The sequence below is a fragment of the Microtus oregoni genome, unplaced genomic scaffold (genome assembly GCF_018167655.1).
Source record: "Microtus oregoni isolate MIOR12 unplaced genomic scaffold, Mior012 000010F_ref0000083, whole genome shotgun sequence".
Taxonomy (NCBI): Eukaryota; Metazoa; Chordata; class Mammalia; order Rodentia; family Cricetidae; genus Microtus; species Microtus oregoni.
The window spans coordinates 55,012,057-55,038,926 of NW_024543069.1; the positions used below are offsets into that span (position 1 = coordinate 55,012,057).

At 44.5% G+C, this 26,870-nt stretch overlaps 1 protein-coding gene across 2 annotated transcripts in view; it reads left to right on the forward strand.

Annotated features, from left to right (window-relative positions):
* Positions 1–26,414, forward strand: part of Pard3b (par-3 family cell polarity regulator beta) — a 1,021,419-nt gene extending 995,005 nt beyond the window's left edge. For both annotated transcript variants that reach the window (XM_041659081.1, XM_041659082.1), the window contains exon 23: positions 21,740–26,414. In XM_041659081.1, the coding sequence (XP_041515015.1) occupies positions 21,740–22,097 (358 nt within the window). In that variant the 3' untranslated portion in view covers positions 22,098–26,414. The remainder of the gene's footprint in view (positions 1–21,739) is intronic.
* Positions 26,415–26,870: the final 456 nt, after the last annotated feature.

Consider the following 26,870-nt stretch of genomic DNA (forward strand, 5'->3'; position numbering starts at 1 on the left):
AGTCCATCAGCAATTCTGTAAGCAGCGACATCAGTGAGGACCCAGACATAAGAAGCAATTGAAAATATGCAATGTAAGCAGGGGAGAAAAGAGCAACTGTTCGGAGTATACGCTGTAGTGTTTTTGTATACATTTCTTAAATGCACACAGTCCATAAATTTTGGGAGAGTGGTGATAACTTGCCTCGCTTCCATCTGGAGGAAACAGATTTTTTAAAGAAGAAACAGACTTCAGAACATATGAAAATATTTGTAAGACTGGGAAAAGCACGTAAGAAGTTATGGAATAACAAATAAGTAAATAACAAGTTAGAGCACGGAGAATGATGGTAAAAATGACATAGCCTTATTGATCACTTTCCATGTTCGGCCACCATGCTAAGTGCTCCTCACAGTTCTCATCTAACCCTGCTGCTGGCCCGGGGGAAGCAGACAGCCTCACCACCCGATTTATAGATGAAAAAACTGAGCTATGGCGTGAGGATAAGTAACTCACCCAAAGTCAGAGGTTCACTCCGTGGAAGCCCAGAGCCCTTTGCTCCTAATTTTATTCTTTCACCTTTCAGAAGGCTCTGTGTTGGCAGACAGGGCTGTTCAGCTCCACTAGAGGTGTGTCGAGCCTGGGATGAAAACGTGGAAGCATGAGATCAGGAGAGACACCTGGGTACCAGATTTTTTTAAAGTCTGGTGGTTTGAGTCCTGAGAGAAAATAAAATCTATGCAGTTTCGACAAAAATCTAAGATCTCAATTGGCAGAGAGCAGTGTATTCTCAGGGGGTCTTTAAGGGACAAAGGCAGTTTTCTGCTGCTCTCAGAATATCCAACAGCAAATCAGGGAAAGGATGTCATGGCTTGGAGGATGTTGATGGACAGGATGAATCTCAGAAAGTGGAGTGGCAATTTACAATGGATAGTGCTTGATTGGCTACCTTTACTATCCCGTGTTTCCCTAATTTTGTCTCCTAACAGCCCAGAATATTGTACACACCAATCCGTACTTCACTGTTGTCGTTTCATTTGACCTCAGAATCTTACTTTTTTGGGCAGAATCTGACTGTGTAGCCAAGGATAGACCAGGACTTCCTGAGATGGGAGCTTTAGCACTAGACAGCAGCCTGGATGCCGACTGGGAAATGAGATTTCCCCATCTGAAACCCAATGAGATTTCAGTTCAAAGAAAAGAGAACTTGGCAGATAATATCCACTACTAGATACTAGGCCAAGTGTCTTGTGCTGGCTCCGGGTAGGTTACAAGAACTCAGGAGAGGCCCTGGCTATCATGAACTGTTGTAATAGGAAGCGGCGGGCTGTGTCCCGCCACCCGGCTAGCTTTACCCGAAATAATTACACGGAAACTATATTCTTTTAAACACTGCCGGACCCATTAGTTTCAGTTTCTTATTGGCTAGCTTTTACATATTGATCTAACCCATTTCTATTAATCTGTGTAGCCCACGAGCTGGCTTACCAGGAATGATCTTAACCTGCGTCTGTCTGGAGTGGGAGAATCATGGCGACTCCCTGAATCAGCTTCTTTCTCCCAGCATTCCGTTCTGTTTACTCCGCCTACCTAAGGGTTGGCCTATCAAATGGGTCTAGGCAGTTTCTTTATTAATAAGAAATCACTCCCACATCATTTCCCCTTTTTCTGTTTAAACAAAAAAGAAAGGCTTTAACTTTAACATAGTAAAATTACATATAGCAAAACAGTTATCAAGCAAGAATTACAGTTACAATATTTATATCTATTTTATCTTTTATCATAACTAAGGAAAACTATATCTATTCATTCTTCAACTCCATCAAAGACTCCAGAAGGATATAATACTACCTAAGTAAACAAGAAATAAGAAAACTCTAGAAATGACAGAGACATCTCGCTGCCTGGACAGTCACCCAAAGTTCTTTTGTACGGTTGGGGCATCCATCTTCAGCCTTCAGGCCCATAGTATCCAGCAGACATTTTCATGAAGCAGGAAATTTCAAAGACAGTTCAGTCACTATCTGCTGTGTTCTGCAGAATGTCTCGCAGACTCTTTCATGAGTCATGAACCCCAAAAGACCGTCTCACCTTTAGGCAAGTTCAGCAGTCCTCTCTCTGCGGGTTCTCTGTGTCCATTTTATGCAACAGTCCAGGCAAGAGCAGTTTCTTGCCCAAATGGCTATCCAACTCCATAAGGATCCTCTTCGATGCCCATCTTCCTCTCGAAGTAGATTGGTGCCACCAGGAGCAGATATGTCTCATTGTCATGAAAAGTCCTAAGTTATTAAAACATTAAATGCCATATTCTGCAGTCTTTGAAAGATATGAAGAATGTCTATCTAACTGAAATGTATCTCTATATATCTAGAAAATCTAACTAACATGACTACAAGCTTTACTATTATCGATGATTAACCATTAACCTATATTTCTTAATTATACATTACATTTTAAAAATGAACTACACAATCACACCTTATTCAAGATCAAAAATACATATACATATAACAAAATTGACCTTAAAACCCATACCAATGTAAATTATTCATACCTATATCATATCCCCCTTTAAATGTAAAAGAACATTTATAAACAATATTTTGGGAACATGGGCGCAGTTTTTTCTCTCCAAACTGCTTCCTGATGAATGGGGGCGTCGTTAATTAGGTCTTTTAGGGTGTAACCTGTGTGCCAGGTTTATCTCAGTTGCCAGTTGAGTGAAGTAATTTTTTGAGGGTGTTCACAGGAACTTTTCGGGAGGTCGTGGTCTATCATACCATATCGGGATAGATGCAATCCATAGGGTCTGGTCCTCTGTGAAAACAAAAGAAGACCCTTTCCAAAGCATCATATCCTTAGACCCAAATTCTGAAGTCATACCCTCATGATATCCGTTTTGGTTCCACTTGGCAGCCCATAGAATGAAATGTCTCTCTGTACGTAGCTCCTTTACAGTCAGAAATTTTAAAGAAAACACAATGTAGATAATCCAGACTCTCTGTGAATTTTTCATTTTTACGTCGCTTATTTTTACTTTATTTCTCAAAATCTATAATTATCTGTACTATGTCTCTTTAAAGACTTTACCTTTTTTTTTAAACCATTAACTTTATTCTCTATTTTTTTTTTCTCTCTCTCAAGCCTATGTACATTCATCCAACAGTGTGGTCTTTTATGTCTGAATCTGTTTTATTGTGAATCTGTAACATTTTTTTACTATCCAGGAGCATTTCTTAAAATGTTAAGCAGTTCTTAAAAACTTAAGTTGTGCCATGTACAGGTAATACGGTACCATCTGTGTCCTGCCCAGTTGAAACCTTAACTGCGCTGTTTTTATGGTAATTACGGTAGTTCCTGCCTGAGACCAGCACAGTTCAGCATGGCAGAGCTGAGCCAAGCCGCTCCTGCCTCAGAGCCATTTGGTGCCCCTGAGCCACACACAGTTCCAGGCACACAGCAGTCCACATTGCCATCAAGCAAGCCATAGAGCTTTACTCCAAATGTTACATTCAAAAGCTCTGTCTTCCACAGGAGCCAGACAGAGATCGCAATGGCGGCACAGCCCAGAAAGCCGGCATTTTAAAACAGCCAGTTTTCCTGCTGCTGAGTCAGGACAATTTCTTTGCGGCACGCAACCCATAAACAGCAAAAAGCTGTCTTAAATTTTCTCTCTCTAGTTTTAAGCCCTCTCAGGTTTAACGTGGAGTTCATTAGCATGTTGGGTGCCACTCTGTTGTAATAGGAAGCGGCGGGCTGTGTCCCGCCACCCGGCTAGCTTTACCCGAAATAATTACATGGAAACTGTATTCTTTTAAACACTGCCGGACCCATTAGTTTCAGTTTCTTATTGGCTAGCTTTTACATATTGATCTAACCCATTTCTATTAATCTGTGTAGCCCACGAGCTGGCTTACCAGGAATGATCTTAACCTGCGTCTGTCTGGAGTGGGAGAATCATGGCGACTCCCTGAATCAGCTTCTTTCTCCCAGCATTCCGTTCTGTTTACTCCGCCTACCTAAGGGTTGGCCTATCAAATGGGTCTAGGCAGTTTCTTTATTAATAAGAAATCACTCCCACATCAATGAACCCCTAAGACTGCTGATGTCACACAAGAAAACAGATAAATATGACTAGTCATCCCATAAAGGCAGAATTTTATTTAAACAGTATTGAGTCCTCATAATGTTAAAGTGTTTGTGTGACCTTTTATGGTCACACCGAAGAGCTTGAAACAGAACATGGCTTAACTTTCCATCTACTGCAGGGCTGAAACTCACAGAAAGGGCATCTGGTTCAGGGAGCAAAGGACCAGATGCAAGAGCATTTCACTTGGCCTTTGACCTTACCCCCCAGTATTGCCTTTTGGTTCCATCCCCAAAATGCCCTTTCTCTGTTTGAGCAACACCCTTAGATGAAGTCTATACCAGGTGTGGTATGAAAGAAAATGCCCCCAAGGGGAGTGGTACTTTTAAAAGGTATGGCCTTGTTGGAGTAGGTGTGGCCTTGTCAAAGGAAGTACCTTACGATGGAGGCAGGCTTGGAGGCAGGCTTTAACACATGCTCACGCCATGCCCAGTAAGACAGTCTGCTACTTCTCCAGCACATCTGCCTGCACCATGCCCCACCATGATGGTAATGGACTGAACCTCTGAACTGTAAGCGAGCCACTACAATTATGTTCTCCTTACAAGAGTTGCCATGGTCATGGTGTCTCTTCACAGCAACAGGAACCCTAAGACACCAGGTTCCTAAGCCTCATTCAGCTTCCAGCTTCCATGTTGTTTGGCTCCTCACTCCACTGCAGTCCAGGTGGGCAGTACAATCTTTGAGATGGGTCTTGGGCTCTTTTTTTTTTTCAGCTGTTTGGTGAGATCCGGAGATTGGTTTATCACTTCGCTGTCCAATCAGTCAGATGGCCTTCTAGAGCAGGCTAACGGTAGGAGCTTCATCAGTCCAGATTTAGAACCACCGAAGAGAGATGAGGGGAAATATTTTAAGGAAATTTGACATCTAAAAACAATGCTAACCACCTATCCCTGGCAATGAAAGGGAACTCTGCAGCACACCGAGTAATAGATTTAACTTCAGTTAATTTTCCCCCAACTTGATTCCCCCTACTATTTTTTAAATGTTTTCATTATTGCCAAGATTTTATTTAACCTCAACTGAGTAAATTAACAAATGGCTTTAGACTGCTAAAATTTGAGTTGCTATTTTTTAGCTTCTGGTTTTACCAAGCTGCACTTCACTAAACTAGTCTTGTATTAATCACCTAAGTAGAGAATCCCCCAATGGGACGTTAGTGAACTGTATGTTGTAAATAAAACAATTAAAGGGCTACTTCACACCTCATCAAATTGCTTAACAGCCTGATAACAGTTACCCACATACATTCCTCATAAAGCCACGGAACCAGGAGGTAAATTAGAGCCCAGCACCTCAGAAGTGGGCCACCTTTGCCCTTCTGCTCTCACCCTGCTGAGAGCGGAGATAAAATCTACAATACTACCTTATTGTCTGTGAAGATGATGGGCATGAGGCCTCTCAAGGGGCTGCAAATTCTGACCCATTCATCCCATTAGGCAAGGCCGGCTTCCCTTCGTAATTATTGCACAAGAGTAATATAAGATCTCAGACTCCTTTTATCCCAACTTTCCTCCACAATGCTTTTATCTATATCATTTCATTTCTTCTAAAAAGAAAAGCCCGTGTTACTTTACCGATGGTGAGACCAAGGCCCAGAGAAGTAAAGGGGTCCAGTCAGAGTTGAGTTTGCACGGGTCAGTCTGAAAGGCAGCAACATGAGCTGAGGTCACCTTGAAGCTCCTGTGTGGTTCCTGCGAGGGTCATGAAATGGTAACCTCCCACAACTCAGCCGCCGTTGCCTATTCTATTGCCTACACTTTGCAGAGCTGAAGATACTGTCTGAGAAAATAAAATGTCTCGTCTGAAACTCCCCAAATATGAGCCACTCTTTGGAGCCACTCTCTGAAGTCTAGATGAGAAATACATTTCTAATGATTTAAAGTGGACTGGGTAAAGTGGAAATTGCAGGGCTCCTCCCAACAGCCTCACTCTTTAAATGAGAAAGCATGGCTGGTGCACACCTTCAAGGGGGAGATGCAAACTGGATTTGATGGTGTGGGAATACAGAGAGTGAGATTTCACCACACGAAGAGGAGACCCTGCGCCTAAGTTACAGTGGAGGCTTGTGGGAAATGCTGTGAAAAGCAAGAAGAAGCAGAGTCTCAAAAAGACAAAGACCTTGCCTGGAGAGGAGAGAGAACTCCAGCTGACTGTGGAAAGTCTTCAATTTCAAGAAAAGTGGAAAAGCTGAGTTTTTACGTGAAAGACTATTTCTTTTGTGAAATCACTTGAATTTCAAATATTAGGAGCCAACTGAAAAAGAAAATCCAGCCCCACATAGCTCTGTCTGCAGTGTGCATGTGCATATACGTGTGCATGCTGCTATAAATCACCACATAGCTCTGTCTGCAGTGTGCAGTGGGCATGTCCATGCTGCTATAAAGCAGTCCTGCAGGTTGCAGCCTCTGTCCTGACTTCTGTACACAGAATGGAGAAGACAGAGAGACTGTCCCACTTGGGTGTAAGGGTGAGATTTGTTTGCACTTTATCCTAAATCTTTGGCCAATAACATTTGACTCGACGTCATAAATACATTTTTACTTCAAAATAAAATGAACTGTGAGTTCAAATTCATCCGGAGTGAGACCCTCGGTAAAAGCTCTCTTTCCGTTTGCTTTGTCTGCATCGGAGCCCATCACTGTAGGAAGGGAAGAGGGAACTTCTCAAGATCCCCACTTCACATAGCACACTGAGCCCTCTGGCTCAGACTCTGAGCTCTCAACCTCTAATCCAGTTTCTCCTGCTGTGCTGTCCCCCAATCATAAAATTACTTTTGTGGCAACTTCATAACTGTATAATTTTGATATTGTTATGAATCATAATGTAAATATCTGTACTTTCTGGTGGTCTTCGGCGACCCTTGTGAAAGGGGTCGTGACCCACAGAATGAGAACCACTACCCTATACAGTACCTGCCACCTCTGCCTCTCCTGCTCCTCACCCCATCCCACCATGCACCGATGGGTAGGGACATCCTGAAGTCCCCCAGACAGGTTGAGATTACCTGTGCACGCAACAGGGCCGCAGAGACTCGGTGGGTCAGTGGGTTTAGAAGGAGGAGGAGGAGCACCGTCTCTCTTAGACCCCCAGACAAACTGGTGTGGATATATGGGAAATGACATTTTATTTGGTAATAGCTCTTTAGTTTTAAATCACTTCAGCATTTACTTTTAATTAATTTCTTTAAATTAGACAAATCATACTTGTAAATATTTGCTTTCCTGAGATAAGCTTTTATTTAAATTATTAATGCCACGGTTTCATGCCCGATTTTAAGGATTGAGGTTGCCACTGCTCAGACAGAATGCATGTAGTACAGAAGGAAGGAAAACCATCTCACGCTGGTACACACACCCGTACCAGACATGGCCAAGAGCAAAGCAACATTCAACGCAATAGGATTCAGGGTGGGTTTTCAGTTTTCTCTGACATGTTTGAGGAATGAATCAATAACCCAAGGCATTCGGGAGCAAACGTAGGCTGGGGTAACAAAGGGAAGAGCCCTGTCACCATAAAAGCTTGTCTTTCTGTCCGTCTGCAGCATGTGCTCCTCAGTGACTCCAGCTGCACATCATTGCGGCTGTGTGGGGCTACAGGTGGGTGTGGAGGTCTTGGGACAGTAATTGACTCTACGGAGCACTAGAAATGAACGAGGAGGGCAATGAGGGGGGGAGGACAAAGAAAAGAAAATGATGCTGAGTATAGGGGTGATTTCATAGTCCACCCATCAGTTTGGGGGATTATAAGCCTTAATTTGCTAGGTGCTCTTTTTTGCCAGCACCAAAGCAAGGCGGGGCCCAAAGAAGCCAGGCTGATGTGCAATACTACAAAAGAAGGGAATGAAGGCCCAACAAATCTTATTTTAATAAAAGATAAATTGAAAGTTAAAGGTTAGTAATGACATTAATAGCTACTCTTGCCAGCCACACAAAGTTCAGCCAGAGGATTTAGGGACCTCAGCAGGATGGGGAGCCCAGCTCAAGTCACCAGGACCTATGAATCCCTTAATCACCTTCATCCGAAAATGCCTTTTCCTAAGCGCTACACTACTGAGAGGATCCTAGGCTTAGTGGGCCAACAACTCAACCGCAGGTGTGCATAGGGAACACAGCCTGACACCTCAGAACCTGCTTAGTGCAGATAGGAAAAGAAGGCTGAGAACCGTCCTCTATGTCACAGTGAAAAACACCACGAGATACTGAGGATCTACGTCAAAGTTAGCACAGAGAGGCTAACAAATTTCCCCTTCCATCTGCTCGTGGAACCCGGAGAGTGGGGGCTGGAGGTGGCCACACTGCCTTCGTGTGGGGCATCAGGACAGCTGTTCAATGAATAACCCTAAAGTTCACCTCGCCATGTTTGTGGAAGAGTAAGTGTCACCACCTAAATTTCTCCCAGGAGACCTAGGAGTCCACACCGTGCTGCCCTAGAAGCCACGCCCCTACACTTGAAGGTGGCACCAAGAAGCTCAGGCTACTCTTGTGAAAAGGATACTGGAAGCTGCTTTCTGGGGAAGCCCGCAAAGGAGAGGAGACAGAGGCGGTACTAAGAGGTGCTAATAGCAAATCCTTGCTCCCACTCCTATGGGTCCCAGGTCTACCTGCCTTTTAGCCACCTTGTTCCCACTAAACTGCATGCCCACTTCTTAGAACAGAAGGTGACCTAGAAGTTCGCAAAATGGTCGAAAAGCTTTATTTAATCTAATTCTCATTACTAGATGTGAAAGTAGGAGGGGCTCGGGGCATTTTACATATTGAAGCACACACGAAAATTGACAAGACTTCAAGCCTGAGAACATCACATTCAAGCAGTGTAAATATTCATGAAGTTCCCCCAAAAGGTCAAAGTCATACCATGTTCTCACTCGAGAGTTCAGTATGTTCAAAATTGCTTCACAGCTGGTGATCGCCGTCCAGCTGCCCTTTAGGCCCACAGGCACACCTTTTCCAGTGCTGGGCTGTAGAACTGCACTTCCTGAAGTGGACTCCAGCTTGCCCTGCTTGTCTGTGAGTCCAAGTGACTAGTGCTGTCGTAACTAAAATAAAACCACAGCAGCGAGCGCAGAGAGCCACATTGGCTCAAACAGGATGGCTGAGCTGGAGAGGGGGTGAGAGAGTAGTCTGGGTTTCTTGTGGTCCACAGGTTATCATGGCGTTCTCCAGAAAGGCCATGGCAGGCGGCTGTGTGTCCTACAAACCTCACAGCCACGGTGGAGTTCCTCAGAGCCCTGTCTAACCTGCGTCAGTACCTTCAGGGCCACTGGGAGAAACGGTGTTTTGTAGCCCCATCAAGTCTGCACCAGTTTTGGAGAAAGGTGTTTGCTGAGTAAATACACCCTTGGGTATGGACACTGGTATTAAATATATTGGACCTTGAACACAGGACCATGCAGACAGAACTATACAAATATCTGATCTGGCTTTCCTAAAAGGGACCAGGAAAGTCCCCCTTCCTACACTGCTGGCAGCTCCTAGTATCTGAATAGGACTTCTAACTCGGACTCCTGGGTTTTTCTTTGGCGTCATACCAAAACCTCCAGAGTGTCTAGCTGCGAGTTTCCCAAAGCCAAAACACTTACAGGAAACTCTCCTTTGCCTCTTTTCACCATTGGAGTAATTTCTAAAATGTGCTTCTAAGTATAAAGGCCTTTTTCACCCAGCACCAGGACCCTGTAAGCTGGCAAAAGTGAGGGCAGGACTGGCAGTCAAGCAGGAGGACAGACCCTGGGCCCTTTCTACTGCCCCCACTGCCTGTGGGCTTTCAGTCACATCACTTGACATCTTTGTTCTGCCTTTCCTGGTCTCAAGCCACGGATAATAATGGTGTCTGCCCTATCACACTATTATGAGGAATAAGGAGGTTAATGTGGAAAAAATGCTTAGGATGGGGTTTGGTTTGCCTTGGGCACTTGCGAGGGAACTATTCTGCTCAGCTTGCTTTGAATCTTTGCAATTCTAAACCACCTTCTGATGCTGGTTACAGAGCCCGTGGAGCGCAGAGGCACTGGGCCTAGCTCTTAACATTTCTCTTTCTGGATTTAAGTAATATATTTTCAGTGCCAGAATCTTCCTGTGTCGTCTTTCTGTGTCCTAATAAAACCATGAAGTGGAAGATCTTCTTTCTCTCTCTCTGTCTCTCTCCTTTCCTCCTTCTCTCTCCCTCCCTCTCTCTCCCTCTCCCTTTCTCTCTCTCTCTCTCTCTCTCCCTCCCTCCCTCCCCCTCCTTTCCTCCCTCCCTCCCTCTCTCTCTCCACACACACACACACACACACACACACACACAGAGAGAGAGAGAGAGAGAGAGAGAGAAGAGAGAGAGAGGAGAGAGAGAGAGAGAGAAAGAGAGAGAGAGAGAGAGAGAGAGAGAGAGAGAGAGGATGCTGGAAAGCTTTGACTCTCTTGTTGCACTTCTTGCCCAGGGTGAGAAGGGATTGTAATGATTATAGGTGATTTACATCAAATTCTCAGGCTTTGGAAATTGATGGGAGGAGGGGAAAGGGAACATGACTCATTTAATTTATATTAATTTAGAAATCACTCGAAGGAATAAAGAGGTGGACGTGAATATCTTCTCGGAGAACTGTAGGCATTAGCAAACTGTAGATTATATGTATATATAATCTACACATAGAGCAGGGAAAGGCAGCTTTTGTGAATCTGTGTTTTACCTCAGGAATAGCCTGTCTACAGGAAGTAACCTTGGGCAGGAGTTCTATAGTGCTTCCCCTGAGGGGCAGAGGAGGCCCTGACCTGTCAGCCCCTTGAGTCTGCCCTTGAAATGTCACCGTACTCTCCTGTGTGATGAGCAGATGGAATCCTCCATGCTTAGATAATGACATTCCAGAACTCCTGTTACAATAGGGAGAAAGAAAGGTGACTTACTGGCATGGTTGGTCAAGTTACGATTTCTTTCTTTGGTCACTATTCTCTTTATATAAAGCGCCTCTCTGGCTCCAGAAACAACAGGGGAATTATCTGCTAGTTTGTCTCTGAAATGGATTCCATGACTGGTTTTGCAGTCACAGAATTCCTTCTCCCCCTGTGTCCTCACACTTGTCCTTTCTAAATGTCCTTGACAGGATACTTTAGAAAACTCTCAGCTCCTCATAAAAGAGGTTATTTAAGCAGGACCACTGTTACCTGACAGGATGAAGTACTTTAAGGGCCATTTTCCATAGCTCTCTGCCAGGCTAATAGAGAAGCTGAGACTCCCTGTACGTGTCATTTGTTCTGAAATGCATTCTATTTGTGGTGGTTGATGAAAGACACCGAGGGAGAAATCAAACGGGGGTGATGGAAGTGGTGTTTGTCTTCCCAGCACTTTACCCGCAGCTCTCTTCCATTTTCTCTGGGAACATCCCCTCGGTGTGTAAGAGGGACCAGAAGCATCTGTGGTGACACTCGCTTCTGCTTTCCGTTGCCTGCAAAGACCAGCAAGGGCCTCTCTTCATAATGCGATGGGTGATGTGAGTGATGAAAGCGGGAATTCTTTTCCACAATCATTCCTGTGTCGTAGGTCATCAAATGGTCATTATAGTTTATGGCTCTGTAAAATCTGCTGAAATCAAAGCTATGTAATATGCTTTGCAGAGGGCTCCGCTAATCCAGGCCAACCGCATTCGTGCCTGGACCACGGATGGAGGCTTGGTAACTGGAAACCTGACCCTGAAGGAATTCCAAACACAGACTAAAAGCGTCTGTCCACATCACATGGGCAGCTGAAGAGCATATTCGTTTGCACTGCCTTTTTTTTTTTTTAAGCTTTGGATACTTTGCAAATACTGGGGCAGAGACCCAGTCTGTATGGCACATTGAGAAAGAGCATGGCTTCACCAGTGTCCGCATCCTGCCAACAAGAACACACTTGTTAGTCACACCCCACCAGGAGGCTTGCACCATAGGACTTGACTCCACTTGAACCCCAAATTTGGTTACAATCAATTATTACCAAGAAATTAAAAAAGAAAACCCATAAAGCAGTGGTTCTTCCTGACACTGCCACTCCTGAGTGCAGTTCCTCATGCTGTGGTGACCCCAACCATACAACTGTTTTTATTGCTGCTCCGTAACTGTAATTTTCCTACTGCTCTAGACTTCAATGTAAATAGTTTTGGATGTAGAGGTTTGCCAAAGGGGTGGCGACCCACAAGTCGAGAACCACTGCCATAAAGGAAAGAGGGGGTTGGCTTTCCTTTGGTTGTTTTGGTTTGCTTTGCTTTGCTTTTTAAATTGTCTTTTGTTTAGGCTACAACACACATGGTATCTTATAGAAATTAACAGGGACGCGAATTTGGCCTTTGGAAGTTTATCCAAAACTGAAAATAGAAAAGGAAAGAAATCCATTATCTACATCTAAGGTGGGCATAGCTCTTGCTTATAAATTCCTGTGGCTCCACACTTTGTGCTGCAAACCTTAGTTCTTTGTCTTCACACTGGCTTGTCCCTTAGTTACCCCCCCCCCCATTCAGTTTCAGTGCATTTTCCTTGCCCTACAAGGAACTGTTGGATGAGACGCAGACATGGTCCTCAGCCCCAGACCCGACACATGCGTGTCTCTGTCAGCAAGGCAGCTCGGTGCCATTAGCAGAACAGAAGGCTGCGAATAGTTCCCATCGTCCCTCAGCAGAGCAGGTCCAATTCTCCCTAATGCCTCTGTTCTCTCTTTGCTGGGAGGAAAGGACATTGAGTTCCAGCAGGTGGGAGACAGGTTTGCATAATCCTAATTTCTGCCTCTCTTGGGCATGTGTGGTTTAGATGAAAGTCATCCATCAGGTGTGCTTCTGTGGAGCAAAGTGGGTCAGTGCTGGGTCCGAGGGGCAGTGGCCATCACCTCCACCTCTGGTTGATCTTCATCAATCATCCACGAAACTCGGTGCTTGAAGCCGTGCACATTGCACGTGAGCTCAACAGTCTCCCTCCAATCCCTTATCTGAAGCCTGATCCTGAACATGAATCAAGATGTTCCTACATTCTTGTGTTTATGACAGAAATAAAGGAAAGTTCCTCGCCAGACTATTGTGAAAACATTCCTTAACTGATTCTTAAATAAGTGCACATAACCTGTACCTAGTAAACCCATCATTTAAAACAATAATAAAATAAAAACAAACCAGATCATTTAAAACACAATTTTAACTAATTAACCAAGGATTTCATTATAATGCATGTTGAACATATTCACCCCATCAACTGCTCCCAGTAACCATCTCTTCCCACCCAATTTTGAACTTTCTTCTTTTTTTTTTTCCTTTTCCCACTGAGTTCAGTTTGTGCTGCTCCAACTGCTCTTGGGAATATGGCCAACCTCCTAAGGATCCCATCTTTAGGAAACTGACTTTCCCTCAGCCAAAGGACAAAATGCTATCAGATTCTCGGCGGGTGCTGGGCTTTCCTGCCCATCTTGTCTCATCTATGCTGGAGCTCTGACTAGCTAGAGCTTGCACAGGTCTGATGTGTGTTGTTACAATTGCTGAGTTCAAATGTGCATCCGCCCTGTTGTGCCTGGAAAACAGTCTTTCTATGTTGGTTCTGATCGGACACTTTCCTCACCCCTACCTTCTTTCCTCCGGATACATTAGGAATCACTCTTACTTCAGGCATCATGGATCCCTGGCTCCAGGTGAGCCTGCTCTTTCTTCTTCCTCTGCTCTCCTCCGGCCTGTTGCTCACCGAGCCAGATCTACTGCTCCCAGCTTACCAGGTCCACCTGGGCATCTTCCCTTGAAACTCTCAGCATACACTTGGGGAGCACCATGAGACAGAAGCCCTGTGCTGAGCTCCAAGGTGATTGCCAGAGGCATAAGAGTCAGTGGCAACTTCCCAGATACCCACTGTGTAAGTTCCTCAAAACCAAAGGACAGACAATAGCAGTGAGGTCAACTCACTGTAGAGTCTCATGTAGGATTTGTTTTATTGCTCTTACTGAGCTCTGCATTTTTTCTCTGCTCTCCTTCCTTCCTCTCCCCTACCCTTCAGCCCTCTCCCAAGGTCCCCACGCTCCCAATTTACTCAGGAAATATTGTCTTTTCCCACTTCCCATGTAGATTAGATCCATGTATGTCTCTCTTAAGGTCCTCATTGTTGTCTAGGTTCTCTGGGATTGTGAATTGTAGGCTGGCTTTCTTTATTTTATGTCTAAAAGCCACTTATGAGTGAGTACATGTGATGATTGTCTTTCTAGGTCTGGGTTACCTCACTCAATATGATGTTTTCTAGACCCATCCAATTGCCTTCAAATTTCAAGATATCATTATTTATTCTGCTGTGTAGTACTCCGTTGTGTAAATGTACCATGATTTTCTTATCCATTCTTCGGTTGAGGGGCATTTAGGTTGTTTCCAGGTTCTGGCTATGACAAACAAAACTGCTATGAACACAGTTGAGCACGTGTCCTTGCTTGAACATCCTATGTGTATGTACCCAAAAGTGGTATTGCTAGGTCTTGAGGAAGGTTGTTTCCTAATTTTCTGAGAAACCGCCAGACTGATATTCAAAGGGGCTGTACCAGTTTGCACTCCCACCAGCTATGCAGGAGTGTTCTCTTTACCCCACAAACTCTCCAGCATAAGTTGTCATCAGTGTTTTGATCTTAACCATTATTACAGGTATAAGACAGAATCTCAGAGTTGTTTTGATTTGCATTTCTCTGATGGCTAAAGATACTGCGTATTGCCTTAAGTGTCTTTCAGCCATTTTATTTTTTTAACATCTATTATCAACTTTTATTTTTTCCCATTTATTTATTTATTTATTAAAGATTTCTGCCTCCTCCCCGCCACTGCCTCCCATGTCCCTCCCCCTCCCCCTATCAAGTCCTCCTCCCTCATCAGCCCAAAGAGCAATCAGGGTTCCCTGCCTTGTGGGAAGTCCAAGGACCACCCACCTCCATCTAGGTCTAGTAAGGTGAGCATCCAAACTGCCTAGGCTCCCACAAAGCCAGTAAGTGCAGTAGGATCAAAAACTCATTGCCATTGTTCTTGAGTTCTCAGTAGTCCTCATTGTCCGCTATGTTCAGCGAATCCGGTTTTATCCCATGTTTTTTCAGACCCGGGCCAGCTGGCCTTGGTGAGTTCCCAATAGAACATCCCCATTGTCTCAGTGTGTGGATGCACCCCTTGTGGTCCTGAGTTCCTTGCTCGTGCTCTCTCTCCTTCTGCTCCTGATTTGGACCTTGAGATTTCTGTCCTGTGCTCCAATGTGGGTCTCTGTCTCTGTCTCCTTTCATCGCCTGATGAAGGTTAATATTCAGGAGGATGCCTATATGTTTTTCTTTGGGTTCACCTTCTTATTTAGCTTCTCTAGGATCTCAAATTATAGGCTCAATGTCCTTTATTTAAGCTAGAAACCAAATATGAGTGAGTACATCCCATGTTCCTCTTTTTGGGTCTGGCTTACCTCACTCAGGATATTGTTTTCTATTTCCGTTCATTTGTATGCAAAATTCAAGAAGTCATTGTTTTTTACTGCTGAGTAGTACTCTAATATGTATATATTCCATACTTTCTTCATCCATTCTTCCATTGAAGGGCATCTAGGTTGTTTCCAGGTTCTGGCTATTACAAACAATGTTGTTATGAAAATAGTTGAGCATATACTTTTGTTGTATGATAGGGCATCTCTTGGGTATATTCCCAGGAGTGGTATTGCTGAGTCCAGGAGTAGGTTGATCCCGAATCTCCTGAGAAACCGCCACACTGCTTTCCAAAGTGGTTGCACAAGTTTGCATTCCCACCAGCAATGGACGAGTGTACCCCTTTCTCCACAACCTCTCCAGCAAAGGCTATCATTGGTGTTTTATATTTTAGCCATTCTGACAGATGTAAGATGGTATCTTAAAGTTGTCTTGATTTGCATTTCCCTGATCACTAAGGAAGTTGAGTATGATCTTAAGTGTCTTTTGGCCATTTGAATTTCTTCTGTTGAGAATTCTCTGTTCAGCTCAGTGCCCCATTTTATAATTGGGTTGATTAGCCTTTTACGGTCTAGTTTCTTGAGTTATTTATATATTTTGGAGATCAGACCTTTGTCAGTTGCGGGGTTGGTGAAGATCTTCTCCCAGTCAGTAGGTTGCCTTTGTGTCTTAGCGACAGTGTCCTTTGCTTTACAGAAGCTTCTCAGTCTCAGGAGGTCCCATTTATTCAATGTTTCCCTTAATGTCTGTGCTGGTGTGGGATTTATTCAGCTTCTTTATGTAGGCATTTAATGCCCTGATTTTCTTTCAGCCATTTTAGATTCCTCTGTTTAGGTCTGTTCTCCGTTTTTTGTTTTTTATTATTGGATTATTTGTTGTTGTTTTGATGACCAATTCTTGAGTTTTTTGTATATTTTGGAGATCAGACCTCTGTTTGATCTTTTCCCCTTCTGTAGGCTGTCAGTTTGTCTTGTTGACTGCGTCCTTCGCTTTACAGAAGCTTTTCAGTTTAATGAAAATAACCACATAACTTACCCAAATTTATGGGACACAATGAAAGCAATGTTAAGAGCAAAGTTCATGGCATTAAATGCCTACATAAAGAAGCTGAATAAATCTCACACTAGTGAATAAACAGAACATTTGAAAAATTTAGAACAAAAACAACAACAAAAAAAGGTAAACTCACCCAGGAGAACTAGACTGCAGGAAATAATCAAATTGAGAGCTGAAATCAACAAAATCGAAGCAAAGAAAACAATATAAAGAATCAATGAGACAAAGAGTTGGTTCTTTGAGAAAATAGACAAACCTTTATCCAAACTAACCAAAAGACAGAAAGAGAATACCCAAATTAACGAAATCAGAAATGAAAGGGGGACATAACAGACACAGAGGAAATCCAGAGAATCATTAAGTCATATTTCGAAAACCTGTACTCCACAAAATTGGAAAGCTTAAAGGAAATGGACAACTTTCTGGATAAACATCACTTACCAAAATTAGTTAGGATTTCTATTGCTGTGAAGAGACACGGTGACCATGGCGACTCCTACAAAGGAAAACATTTACTTGGCTGCTTTCTAGTTCAGAGGTTCAGTCCATTGTCATCAATGGTGTGACATGAGGCAGGCAGACATGGTGCTAGAGAAACAGCTGAGAGTCCTACAGCTTGCAGGCAACAGGAAGTAGTCTGTCTCACTGGGTGTGGCTTGAGCATATATGAATCCTCAAAGCCTGCCTCCACAGTGACATACTTTTTCCAGCAAAACCACACCTACTCCATCAAGGCCACACCTCCTTATAGTGACACTTCCTTTAGGGGCCATTTTCTTTCAAATTTTCTCTCCACTGAGCACTAGGGATGGAGATTTTCTCTGTCAGAAGGGTACAATGATAGGGGGATGGACACTTGCCTTGTACCTCTCTCTACTCCACTCTCTACTCCACTGAGAACAGTAACCTACTTCTTCATAAATAGAATTATAGGGATCTGTCCTTCCAATATCATCCCCCTTCCCGAGCATAATTGTTTAACCAAACAGAAGCATATCTTCCATCCTTCCATATATGATGATGACTGGCCCCAGGGATTAACTGATCAGTGTGGGCTCTCATTTCCAAGTCTTTTCCATGAAATGTAAATTAGTTATATAGTACAATGCCACAAAAAGAAAGTTTCCTTGGAAAGCACAAGATCTATTTGTTACTTTACATGTAAATAACCCGTATCTTTGTCATGTTTTGTTATTATTTGCACTGTTGCATGCATGTGTGGTTTAAAACATACCTGGAACCATTGCTGTGAGTTTCCAAGCAAGCCCTAAGTCTCCGGATTCCAGAAATGAGCTTACTCAGAAAGGAAACAGGAATTTGAAGTGAATTTTCTCACACGTGCACTCAAAGTTACAAGAAAAACAAATACAGTCATGTTTCTCTTTCCTACAGTAAATTTGGTTTCTGTTCAGTAAGATTTTAAAGTTGAGCAGCGTCTTCTTTATTTTAAAGAAATTAATAATACATGCAAACAAGCCTCATAGGGTCACATGAAAAATCTGGAGTCCTGAGGTCCTGACACACTTGCCCGTTGAGTCCTTGTTATAATCAGAGTCTCCTGAGGAACCTGCCCTGTATGTCTCAGGATTGCCTCAAGGCAGGACATGTCGGTCCCTCTGACAGGTCTTCTCCAGAACAGACTGAATTTCTCCTCTCCTCACCAACACTCAGTCTCACAGAGATACCCTATAAAAGAAGACACTAAAGACTAACAAAACAACAATAGCTCAGCTCTTTCTTCCTTATTCAGTTACATGGCTAAAGAGGATGTTTTATGGTTTGAACCTATGACTTTGTCATGTTTGAGGAAAATAATTAACGTTCATCTTTTTCATAGCTGCTTGCATCACTGTGATTTGGAACATACCTGAAACCATCCCTAAGAGCTTCCAAGCAAAGGCCTCCAGAAATGAGCCTACTCAGTGGGAAAACAGAAACTTAGAGGGAATTTTCCCCTCACAGGATCATTGGGTTTAAATATTTGGTACCCAACTGATGGTACTGTTAGGGAGAGTTGTTGAACCTTTGGTCTATGTGACCTGTCTAAGGGAAATAGGTTGGCCTGGAGTGGACCTTGAAGGTAATATCCACTTCTGGTTCCCATTAATTTACTGATCCCGCATCCACATGAGAAGCTTAGCCTTACACTCCAGTTCACGAGGCTGCCCTGCCTGACATCTCCATCAGGGTGACTGTTCCCTTTGAAACTGTGAGCCAGAATGAGCTCCCTCTCCCACCATTCCAGTTGCTTCTGGCCCACTTCTCTGTGGTGGTCAGGGCTGCAGGAGGGACTCATAAAGGAGGGGTTTTTTTCCTACTTAAAAATTGTTACTTTTTAAGTGTGTGTGTGTGTGTGTGTGTATACACATGTGTACATGAGTGTAACTTAGATTTTATGGAGCTAGAGTGACAAGAGAATGTTAGGCCACCCATGTGAGCTCTAGGAATAGAACTCTGGTCCCCTGCAAGGGCACCTTAACCTCTAAGCCATCTCTCCAGTCCCCCAAAAAATGGTTCTTTTAAATGTTGACATGAGCATGCTCATGTGATAATATTAGCAATAGTTTAGAAGTGGGTCTGGAGAAAGTCTGTAGAAAATGATGGGCTTTCAGGTGGATGTCATAAACAGCAGCCTAGGAGGAGAGGTCTCCCAGCAGTCTCTGAACTTTCAATCGTGTTTTTACAGGGCAGCTCATTGTTTTTCTTCTCCCTGAAAAAATTACAAACAATAACTGTTATGATGAGTTCCGCAGAGAATGACAATGTCCATGCCACCCCTGCTTGACAAAGAGCAGCACCTCACTGTGTCTGCCACATGTAAGCAAGCCTCCCAGTTTATAATCCTCCTACAGAGAAGTCCTCTGGGACCATGCTGCTATCTTGGGGTCTCCCTCTTTGCCCTTGGACCCCTCCCTCCTCCTTGCAGTGAGTGCTGGCTAGTGGCAGGGTGAGGTGTGAGGGAGGAGATGGTCTCCTCTCTGACCCCACATGCAGCCAGGCACGCAGGGTGGCTTCTCTCCCATCACCACTTGCTCTGGATTTTCTCCACAACTTAAAAAAGAAAGAAAGAAAGGAAAAGCAAACCCAAAGGCATTCTGTCTTTTATAATGTTCTGTTTTAAAAGCAAGAAATCTTTAGAGAGAGACCAGGACCCCAGGAAAAAAAAAAAAAAAGGCCTGGAATTTCTCCCTTCTCTCTTTCCATTTAAAACAGGAAACATTCCTGCTAAGAGAGTCCAGAGGGAACGTTGGTTGTGTGCTGGGTTGAAGGCAGATAATGTTTGTGTGTTGCAAATGTCAGTGATTTATCCTAAGGACTTAAAATGAGGGCAGAGAAACCACATGTTCCACTTCATGCAGAGAAATACCTCTGGTCGCTTTTGAAAGGAAACACAGGTTAAGGAATTTTCTTAAGTGTTTCTGCAATCTACAGCTTGAGCCAAAGGAAACAGAAATGAGCATGGTGGTTGAAAGACGAGGTCTTTAATTTTTTTTCTTTTCTTTTTCTTTTTCTTTTTTTTTTACAGTAAAAGATACAACGAGTGCTGGAAATTTTCTAAATAAAAAGATGAAATTGTCAAGGAAAGGGATGGGGACAAATGGGTCCTTTATTTCGCAAGGTCCTAGTGACAGGTGATTAGTGATGTACGCCTGCTCTATTTGTCATGGCAATTTAGCATAGAGCAAAGCGGCCCAAACTGAATAGGAACCGCTGATGGCTATGAACAATTTGTACGCAAACAATTTAATTTTTGATCTGAAAATTCTCACTAACTAAATTACCCCAAATTCAGGGATCCATCGTTCATTATTATACATAGCAAACTTAGGGCGCACACACCTCCACAGATCATTGTAGACGGACTACTAAGACTAGATTGTTCATCCTTAGGACCACATTCACAGGTGGCTTTCCTCAGGTTCCAGGCGCTCAGACTTGTCAAGTCTTCATTGATTTGGGGGAACAGGGTTATTTTAACATCCAACTCCACAGGTTACAGGGTGATTTGGGCCCTCATTGACGATGTCTGATTAGCCACAGGTATGGTATTTGTACAGCCCTGTCATTGCTGTCAAGTGTACAAGCAGTCTGCACTCTGACATTGGCGGGCTTTTCAGTGGTCATTATTGTTGCTGTTTCTCCTTTAAAGTAAAAATCACGAGGAGCAGAGAAATAAGAAAGGGGGGATCTGGTGGCGTGCTGAGTGCTACTGGCCAATACGTGCGAGTGCGCAGAAGCTTTACTGGGATTTCAAGGGCTGCAAAGGAAGACACTGTCTCACCCCAGGCTCCCCAAGATGCCTTCATCTGCATATTGTCTGGAGACGTATTGTTTCTGTTATGGCGAGCAGATCAGATAATGCTTGTCTTCAGTAGAAAGTTCCAGATAGGTTTGTTCCCCATTAGTGTGTGTTCTTGCGCTAGACCTTTCTGTATGCAGCCTCTTATGCGGGGCACCTTGGTTTTTGCTACTGACTTTGTGGTAGACCGAATTACTTTTATCACAGTTCCAGGTGGGCAATTTCCCAGCTCTGAGTTGAGAGTTCTTTGGGGAACAGTGGAGGAAGGCACACTAATTCAAACAGGGATGTGAGAGCAGCCACCGGACCTAGCCAGGGCCACACACAGCCCTTTCAACGAGCACCCCTGCCATCTAGGAGGGAAATGAGTGCCGTTTCTGAGGACCCCGGCCCAGAGTATTAGTACTGCCGTCTCTCTTACAGATTGGGGCTCTCACAGCCACAGGCTTAACGGGGCCAAGCATCCCTCTGTAGGGGAACCTCGTTTGATTGCTGTAATGAACGTGAATATAAAAGGGCATAAGCAACACAGGAATATATTTCTTCTCGTGTACCAGTGTGAGTGTAAGCTGCCCTAGGTGGCATGGTAGCTTGTCTGTCAAGGACCTGCGTTCTTGAATTCTCGTTGCTCTGCCTTCCCCGCACATGGTTTTCACCTTGAAGTCTACGGTGGCAAAGAAGAAGATCCCCTCTCCCATTGTTTAAGGGCACACATCATATCTGCTCACACAGCCTGGCCCAGGCCTAGGATATGGTCACAGCCGATGCAGTCAAGGCAGAAGCGTGGGGTCTTCAGCTGGGAGCAGCACCAGAGTCCTGACGCATCTCTCTGCTTTTCTTCCTAGGGGAGGCTCCGCAGATCCTGTGGACTACCTGATGGCAGCACCCCGAGGGCGCTACAATGAAAGAGAGCTTCCATACTACCCCGGGCCTCATCCTGTGCACCCCCCAAGAGGGGGCTATCCCCGCCCCTCGGATCTCAGGGCGGCAGATCTCCAGCGTCCTCAGTACTACCCACGCCCACCAGCGCATCAGCACAGAGGACCCTTCAGACAAGATGTCCCACCTTCCCCACCGCAGCACCACAGAGTTCCGGTCTATCAGGAGATGGGCAGAGCAGGGCCCCGAGGGGGCAGTCCTGACCGGCACCGCTATGGTAACCAGGATCCCAGGCAGAAAAACCCCATGACTGCTGCCGTATAGCTGAACATCGCAGAGGTCTTCCAAGCAAGGAAGCTATCCAACACCACCTTTGCCCTTGCTAGACCCTAAGGCCTTCTCTAGTTTAAGGTGCTCCGGTACAAGTGGCCCTTGCTCACTGAGGATGTTGACACTTGATTGTTAATCAGAAGAGGGAAAAGGGGGACAGGGGGTTTGGGGATGTGGACTCCAAAGGAAGAAGGGGGAGGGGTCATAAAAAAACAGTACTTCCTGATACTTGAAAGGCTGGTTGATTGAAGGAGGGTGGGAATTGATTAACAATCAATGGAGTTACACTATAGTAAACCCTGGTTAGAAAACCAGAGCTGGTTACAATCCCCCCCCCCTCCCACCTCATCACCACACATAGAGGAAGCCGCACAGAGGTACCTGTCTCGGCCAGGCCTAGTCACCCTTTCAGAGATGGAGCTGTGAGGTCTACACAGTGACAAAGGAGAGAGGCTGTGAACACGGGTGTCTTCATAAGACCGGTGTCTTCACTGAGAACCAAGTAACAATAATCGTGACCAGTGACCTCTGTGAGACTTTGGAGCCCAAGGAAGACTGCGTTTTCTTATTTATAGTCTACATTGGCTACCTGGTACTGCTTGTTTGATATAAAGCGTCCCCATTTCCTTGCTTTTGATGTAAAAGCCAGTAGAATCTGAGTGCAGCATTAGCGTCCTGGGAGGATGTGGAAAGTTATCAGAGCTTCCAGAAGGAACTCTTTTCCAGCCAAGCACCACAGTGAGCAGGTGAAGAGGGCTGGCTGTCCCGTGGACCTTGCTGGTCTCTCTCCCAGGCCCTGGCATGCATGCTTGGACAGACAGCTGATTCCACAGTCCTCCCCAAATGCCTGTCATTAGCTTCACTGAGACTTCTACTTTTAGAGTCCCACTTAAGGGGGAAAGTATACATGTGAGTAGCATGGTTAAAGGAAAGAGAGCCTGCTGGTCAGGCCACACAGAGAGCAATGTCCTAGGGATGTCAGTTCCAGACTCAGTGCCAAACAGTACCCATCTGCCTCTGCTACAGGGTCAGTGAGGAAGCTGGTCACCAGAAAGTAGGTGGAAGTGTGTGTGTGTGTGTGTGTGTGTGTGTGTGTGTGTGTGTGTGTGTTTCCAAACACATGTGATTACCAGTATGGAGAGTAAAAGAGAAAATTGCCTTCTGGATGTTTGATGAGGAAGAAATCAGAGGAAGTAAAAGGAGAAGCTGCATAAGATTAAATCAGTCTGCATCTGCTCTATCTCATTAACAAATGTCAGGGCCAAGCCAAGGGCTCCACCTGATTTAAAAGACAAAGACAGAAAAAGTATCTGGCTCTGGGGCGCAAGAACCTGAAAAGCCACTCTTGCTCCCTTTGAGCTTTTCTTCACAACAGAGCATCTGAGGCTTCCAAACTGATCCAAATGGGAACACAAGCAAAAGACTGCGAAATGGCAGGCACAGCCGGCTCTCTGGATTTCTCGGTGTCTGCTAAGCTGTTCACATTCCCTCTTCACCCCTGTCCCCAAAAGGTCTTTAGTTCAATGTAGGCGTATTTTGGCTGAGAGTAGAATACCACTGACCGACAGAATTTAGTGCATTATGGTATTCTAAAATACATAGAGTAGCCATCTGGCCCAATTTAGTCTTTTTATTTTTTTGTTAAATAGTTTTGTTACCAAGAATGATGCAACCACTGGTTTTAGCCGTAAATAGTGTCATTTGCTGGACTTCAAGAGAGATCATTATCTAAACCACAATTATCGTGGCCCTCTGAAAAATTGACTGTCAAGTTGCTTTTTGTCCCCTGCCATCTCTCTTCAGCCAGAACCCTTACATCATATGTAATTTGTTCAGTGGAGTGGGGGAGCTCAGGATCTACCCAGCAAGGTGCTGCAGCAACACCACAGGGTCCCTGGCCACCAGACTGAAAGGGCCTTTTCTTTGGGAGAAAAGCCACAGTGAAGGAAATGCAGCTTTGGGGGCGGGGCAAGCATTAGACCAAGCTTAAGCCAGATATGGTAGCACTTGCCTAGAATCCGGGGAGGCAGACTTCAAGGTGGAGGCTTAGCCTGGACTGCAGGGTGAGTTTGAGACCAGCCTAGGCTATATAACCAGACCCTGTGGTTTGTGGGGGGAGGGTTGTTGGTTTTTTTTTTTTAAGATACTCTTTGATGTGGTCTATATTTTACTCAAATTTCGGTAAAGCACGGATTCTGTCCAAGGCTGAAGTGTCCCCTGGCAGGAAGGCTGGACCACTTAGTGGGCCATGGGTGGTGACAGTGGTGTGCTGTGGAGAAGGGCACCTGCAGATGACTGCTCGTGTTTCCAGCTCCAGCACTGACACCTTAGGCACACAGCACCCTATATGCAGGCTTCAGAAAAGCTGCTTCAGACCTTGGCTTTGTGCTGTGTACACAGTCCATCCAATAGCCACTGTTCCTGAGAGGCCCTCGGAGGCTCAAAGGTATTATTAAAGAAAACAAAACAAAAAAAGAAATGATAACAGCTTTCTTTTCTTGCTTAAAAGTATAGCAATCTCTGCGTTTGATCCTGCCCTAAAGAACTAACATTCTATTTGTGACCGAGGCTGCACCAAGCCGGGCAATGATTAAGAACAGCTCGGACAGTAAGCTTTAGAGATGCCTGAGTACTATCCCTCCAACTGTCTCCTCTCCACGTCATCAAGACCATTTTCCGGTGCTCTGGGAGAGGAGGTGGTTATCTGGAAGTCCATTCTATTATGATCAGCAGGTCCCCTGAAGAAGGAAAGAGCTCCGGGATATTTACAACCTTGGGAAAACTCACTTGGTTATCTCTCTGTAGTTGGAAACTGGGAGAGGGCTCATCAAAACCTGTAAACTTGCCTCTGGGCCACTCAGCTTCACGGGTCCTCTTTCCTCCCTTTTTTCTATGACTAGAAAGACGAGAGAGAGAGAGAGAGAGAGAGAGAGAGAGAGAGAGAGACCACCAAAAACCTTTAGTCCCTAGAATTCAGTCTTCTCCAAGAGAGAGAAACACAGCTCATTGGTCTATCTATCACACCCCTGGACTGAGGCAATCATCCCTCTTGGCTTAATACAGTTTCCCTCCAGAATTGAATCAGGGGACAAAGGAACGTTTTCTTAAATCATGATTTCAGAGTAAACAAAGCCTAGGGAAAAAATTATCCAAAATCTCTTTATTCTTAGACTTTTCAGAACATCTGTGTTGAGCCCACAGCACCCCATGGAGAAAAAGTCTGATGTATTCAATAGAATCCTAGAGAAACAGAGCCTTGGGGGCTCCGTTGGAGCCTTATTTCCGCTGCTGACAGAATAAAGTTAAAACAAGATCCACTGCCTTGAATTTTCTTAGCTAAACCTACCTTGTGAAAGAAATCCTCCTGCAACTTCAGGATCCTAGAGCTGGCTCCTGTGTTCCCTGGTCCTCAGAGAGAACAAGACCATAGAGAAAATCAACACCATTCGGTTTTGTGTGCCTGCTGTTTAGTGTTTGAGCAGTGTTACTGAGTTTCAGGCCTATGGGAAGAAGTGAAAAGCAGTTGATAAAGGAATGTGTCGCTGTAACACGAGATGCACTGAGAGCAGCTTTTGAACTGGTGTTAAATTGGGTAGACATCCCACCGCCTCCCCAGTCCATGTGAACAGAAAGGCCGAGTTTCACACAGTGAGACGGCAGGGAGTTCCATTCAGAAAAGTCCATAATGGTGTTTCTCCGTTCTCAGTTCATTCCAGCCTTGCATAGAGGCGAGGCTACAGTGAGATGGGGAAGGGGGGAAGGGGATTCTTCATAAATTATCCCTACAGAGTCACCTTTCTAGTAAAAAGGAGGGCAAAAAAGTTAGAGATCTAAAAATAAGCCAGGATGCTCACATGAAACTATGGCTTCAAAGTGTACCTTTCTCCCTCCTCTCCTTAAATAGACATGCAGTCACCCACAGCCTGGCTGTTGAAGTGGGTTTGGCTACTAAGCTCCAAGTGGGAAGAGAACCATTCCCAAAGGCCTTGGCCCGCCCTTCAGAAAGCGTTCCCTTCCATCTGCAATGCTGGTGACGGCTGGGACACAACACGAACCCTGTTCTTTATGCCCTCACTTTCTCTAGTCTCTCCCGTTCTTCTGTGATCAACGAGTCACCTGTTCACACATTCTAAAGATAAATTATGTGAAATCATATTTTGGCATACGGGGATGGAGAGTGAATTCTCTGCAAACTTTTTAATATGGTTCCATTTATATCACTGAAGACATTTTGGATGTTATTGTATATGAGTATATAAATTTTTCATGTTTTATTTTGCATTAAAATAAAGCTTTATTCAATCAGTGATACATCGGCATCTGATTTGTTTGGGGCATCTGATGAGTGATTAGGTGGGCTTGTGCCTGCTCACTCTGCAGCAGCAAATCTAATGCAGCGGTTCTCGAACTTTCTAATGCTGCGACCCTTTAGTAGCGTTCCTCGCGTTGTGATGACACCGACAATAAGAAAATTATTTCCACTGCCACTCCATAACTGTAATTTCGCTGCAGTTAGGAATAGTTGCATAAATATTTTTGGAGGTTTGTCAAAGAAGTTGAGACCCACACATGGAGGACACTGATCTAATAGTTAAGTGCTTCATAGTGACACCTAAGAAGAGCATCAGGGCACAGGGGCTTCTGCTGCATGCAGATGAGAGAGGACAGAGGCAGGCTGAGCTGCAAAGCGCTCACAGTACTAGTGCCAGCCAAGTCCACAGGGAACTCTGGAGAACACTGGACACTCAGAGCTTCCTCGAGTGAGGA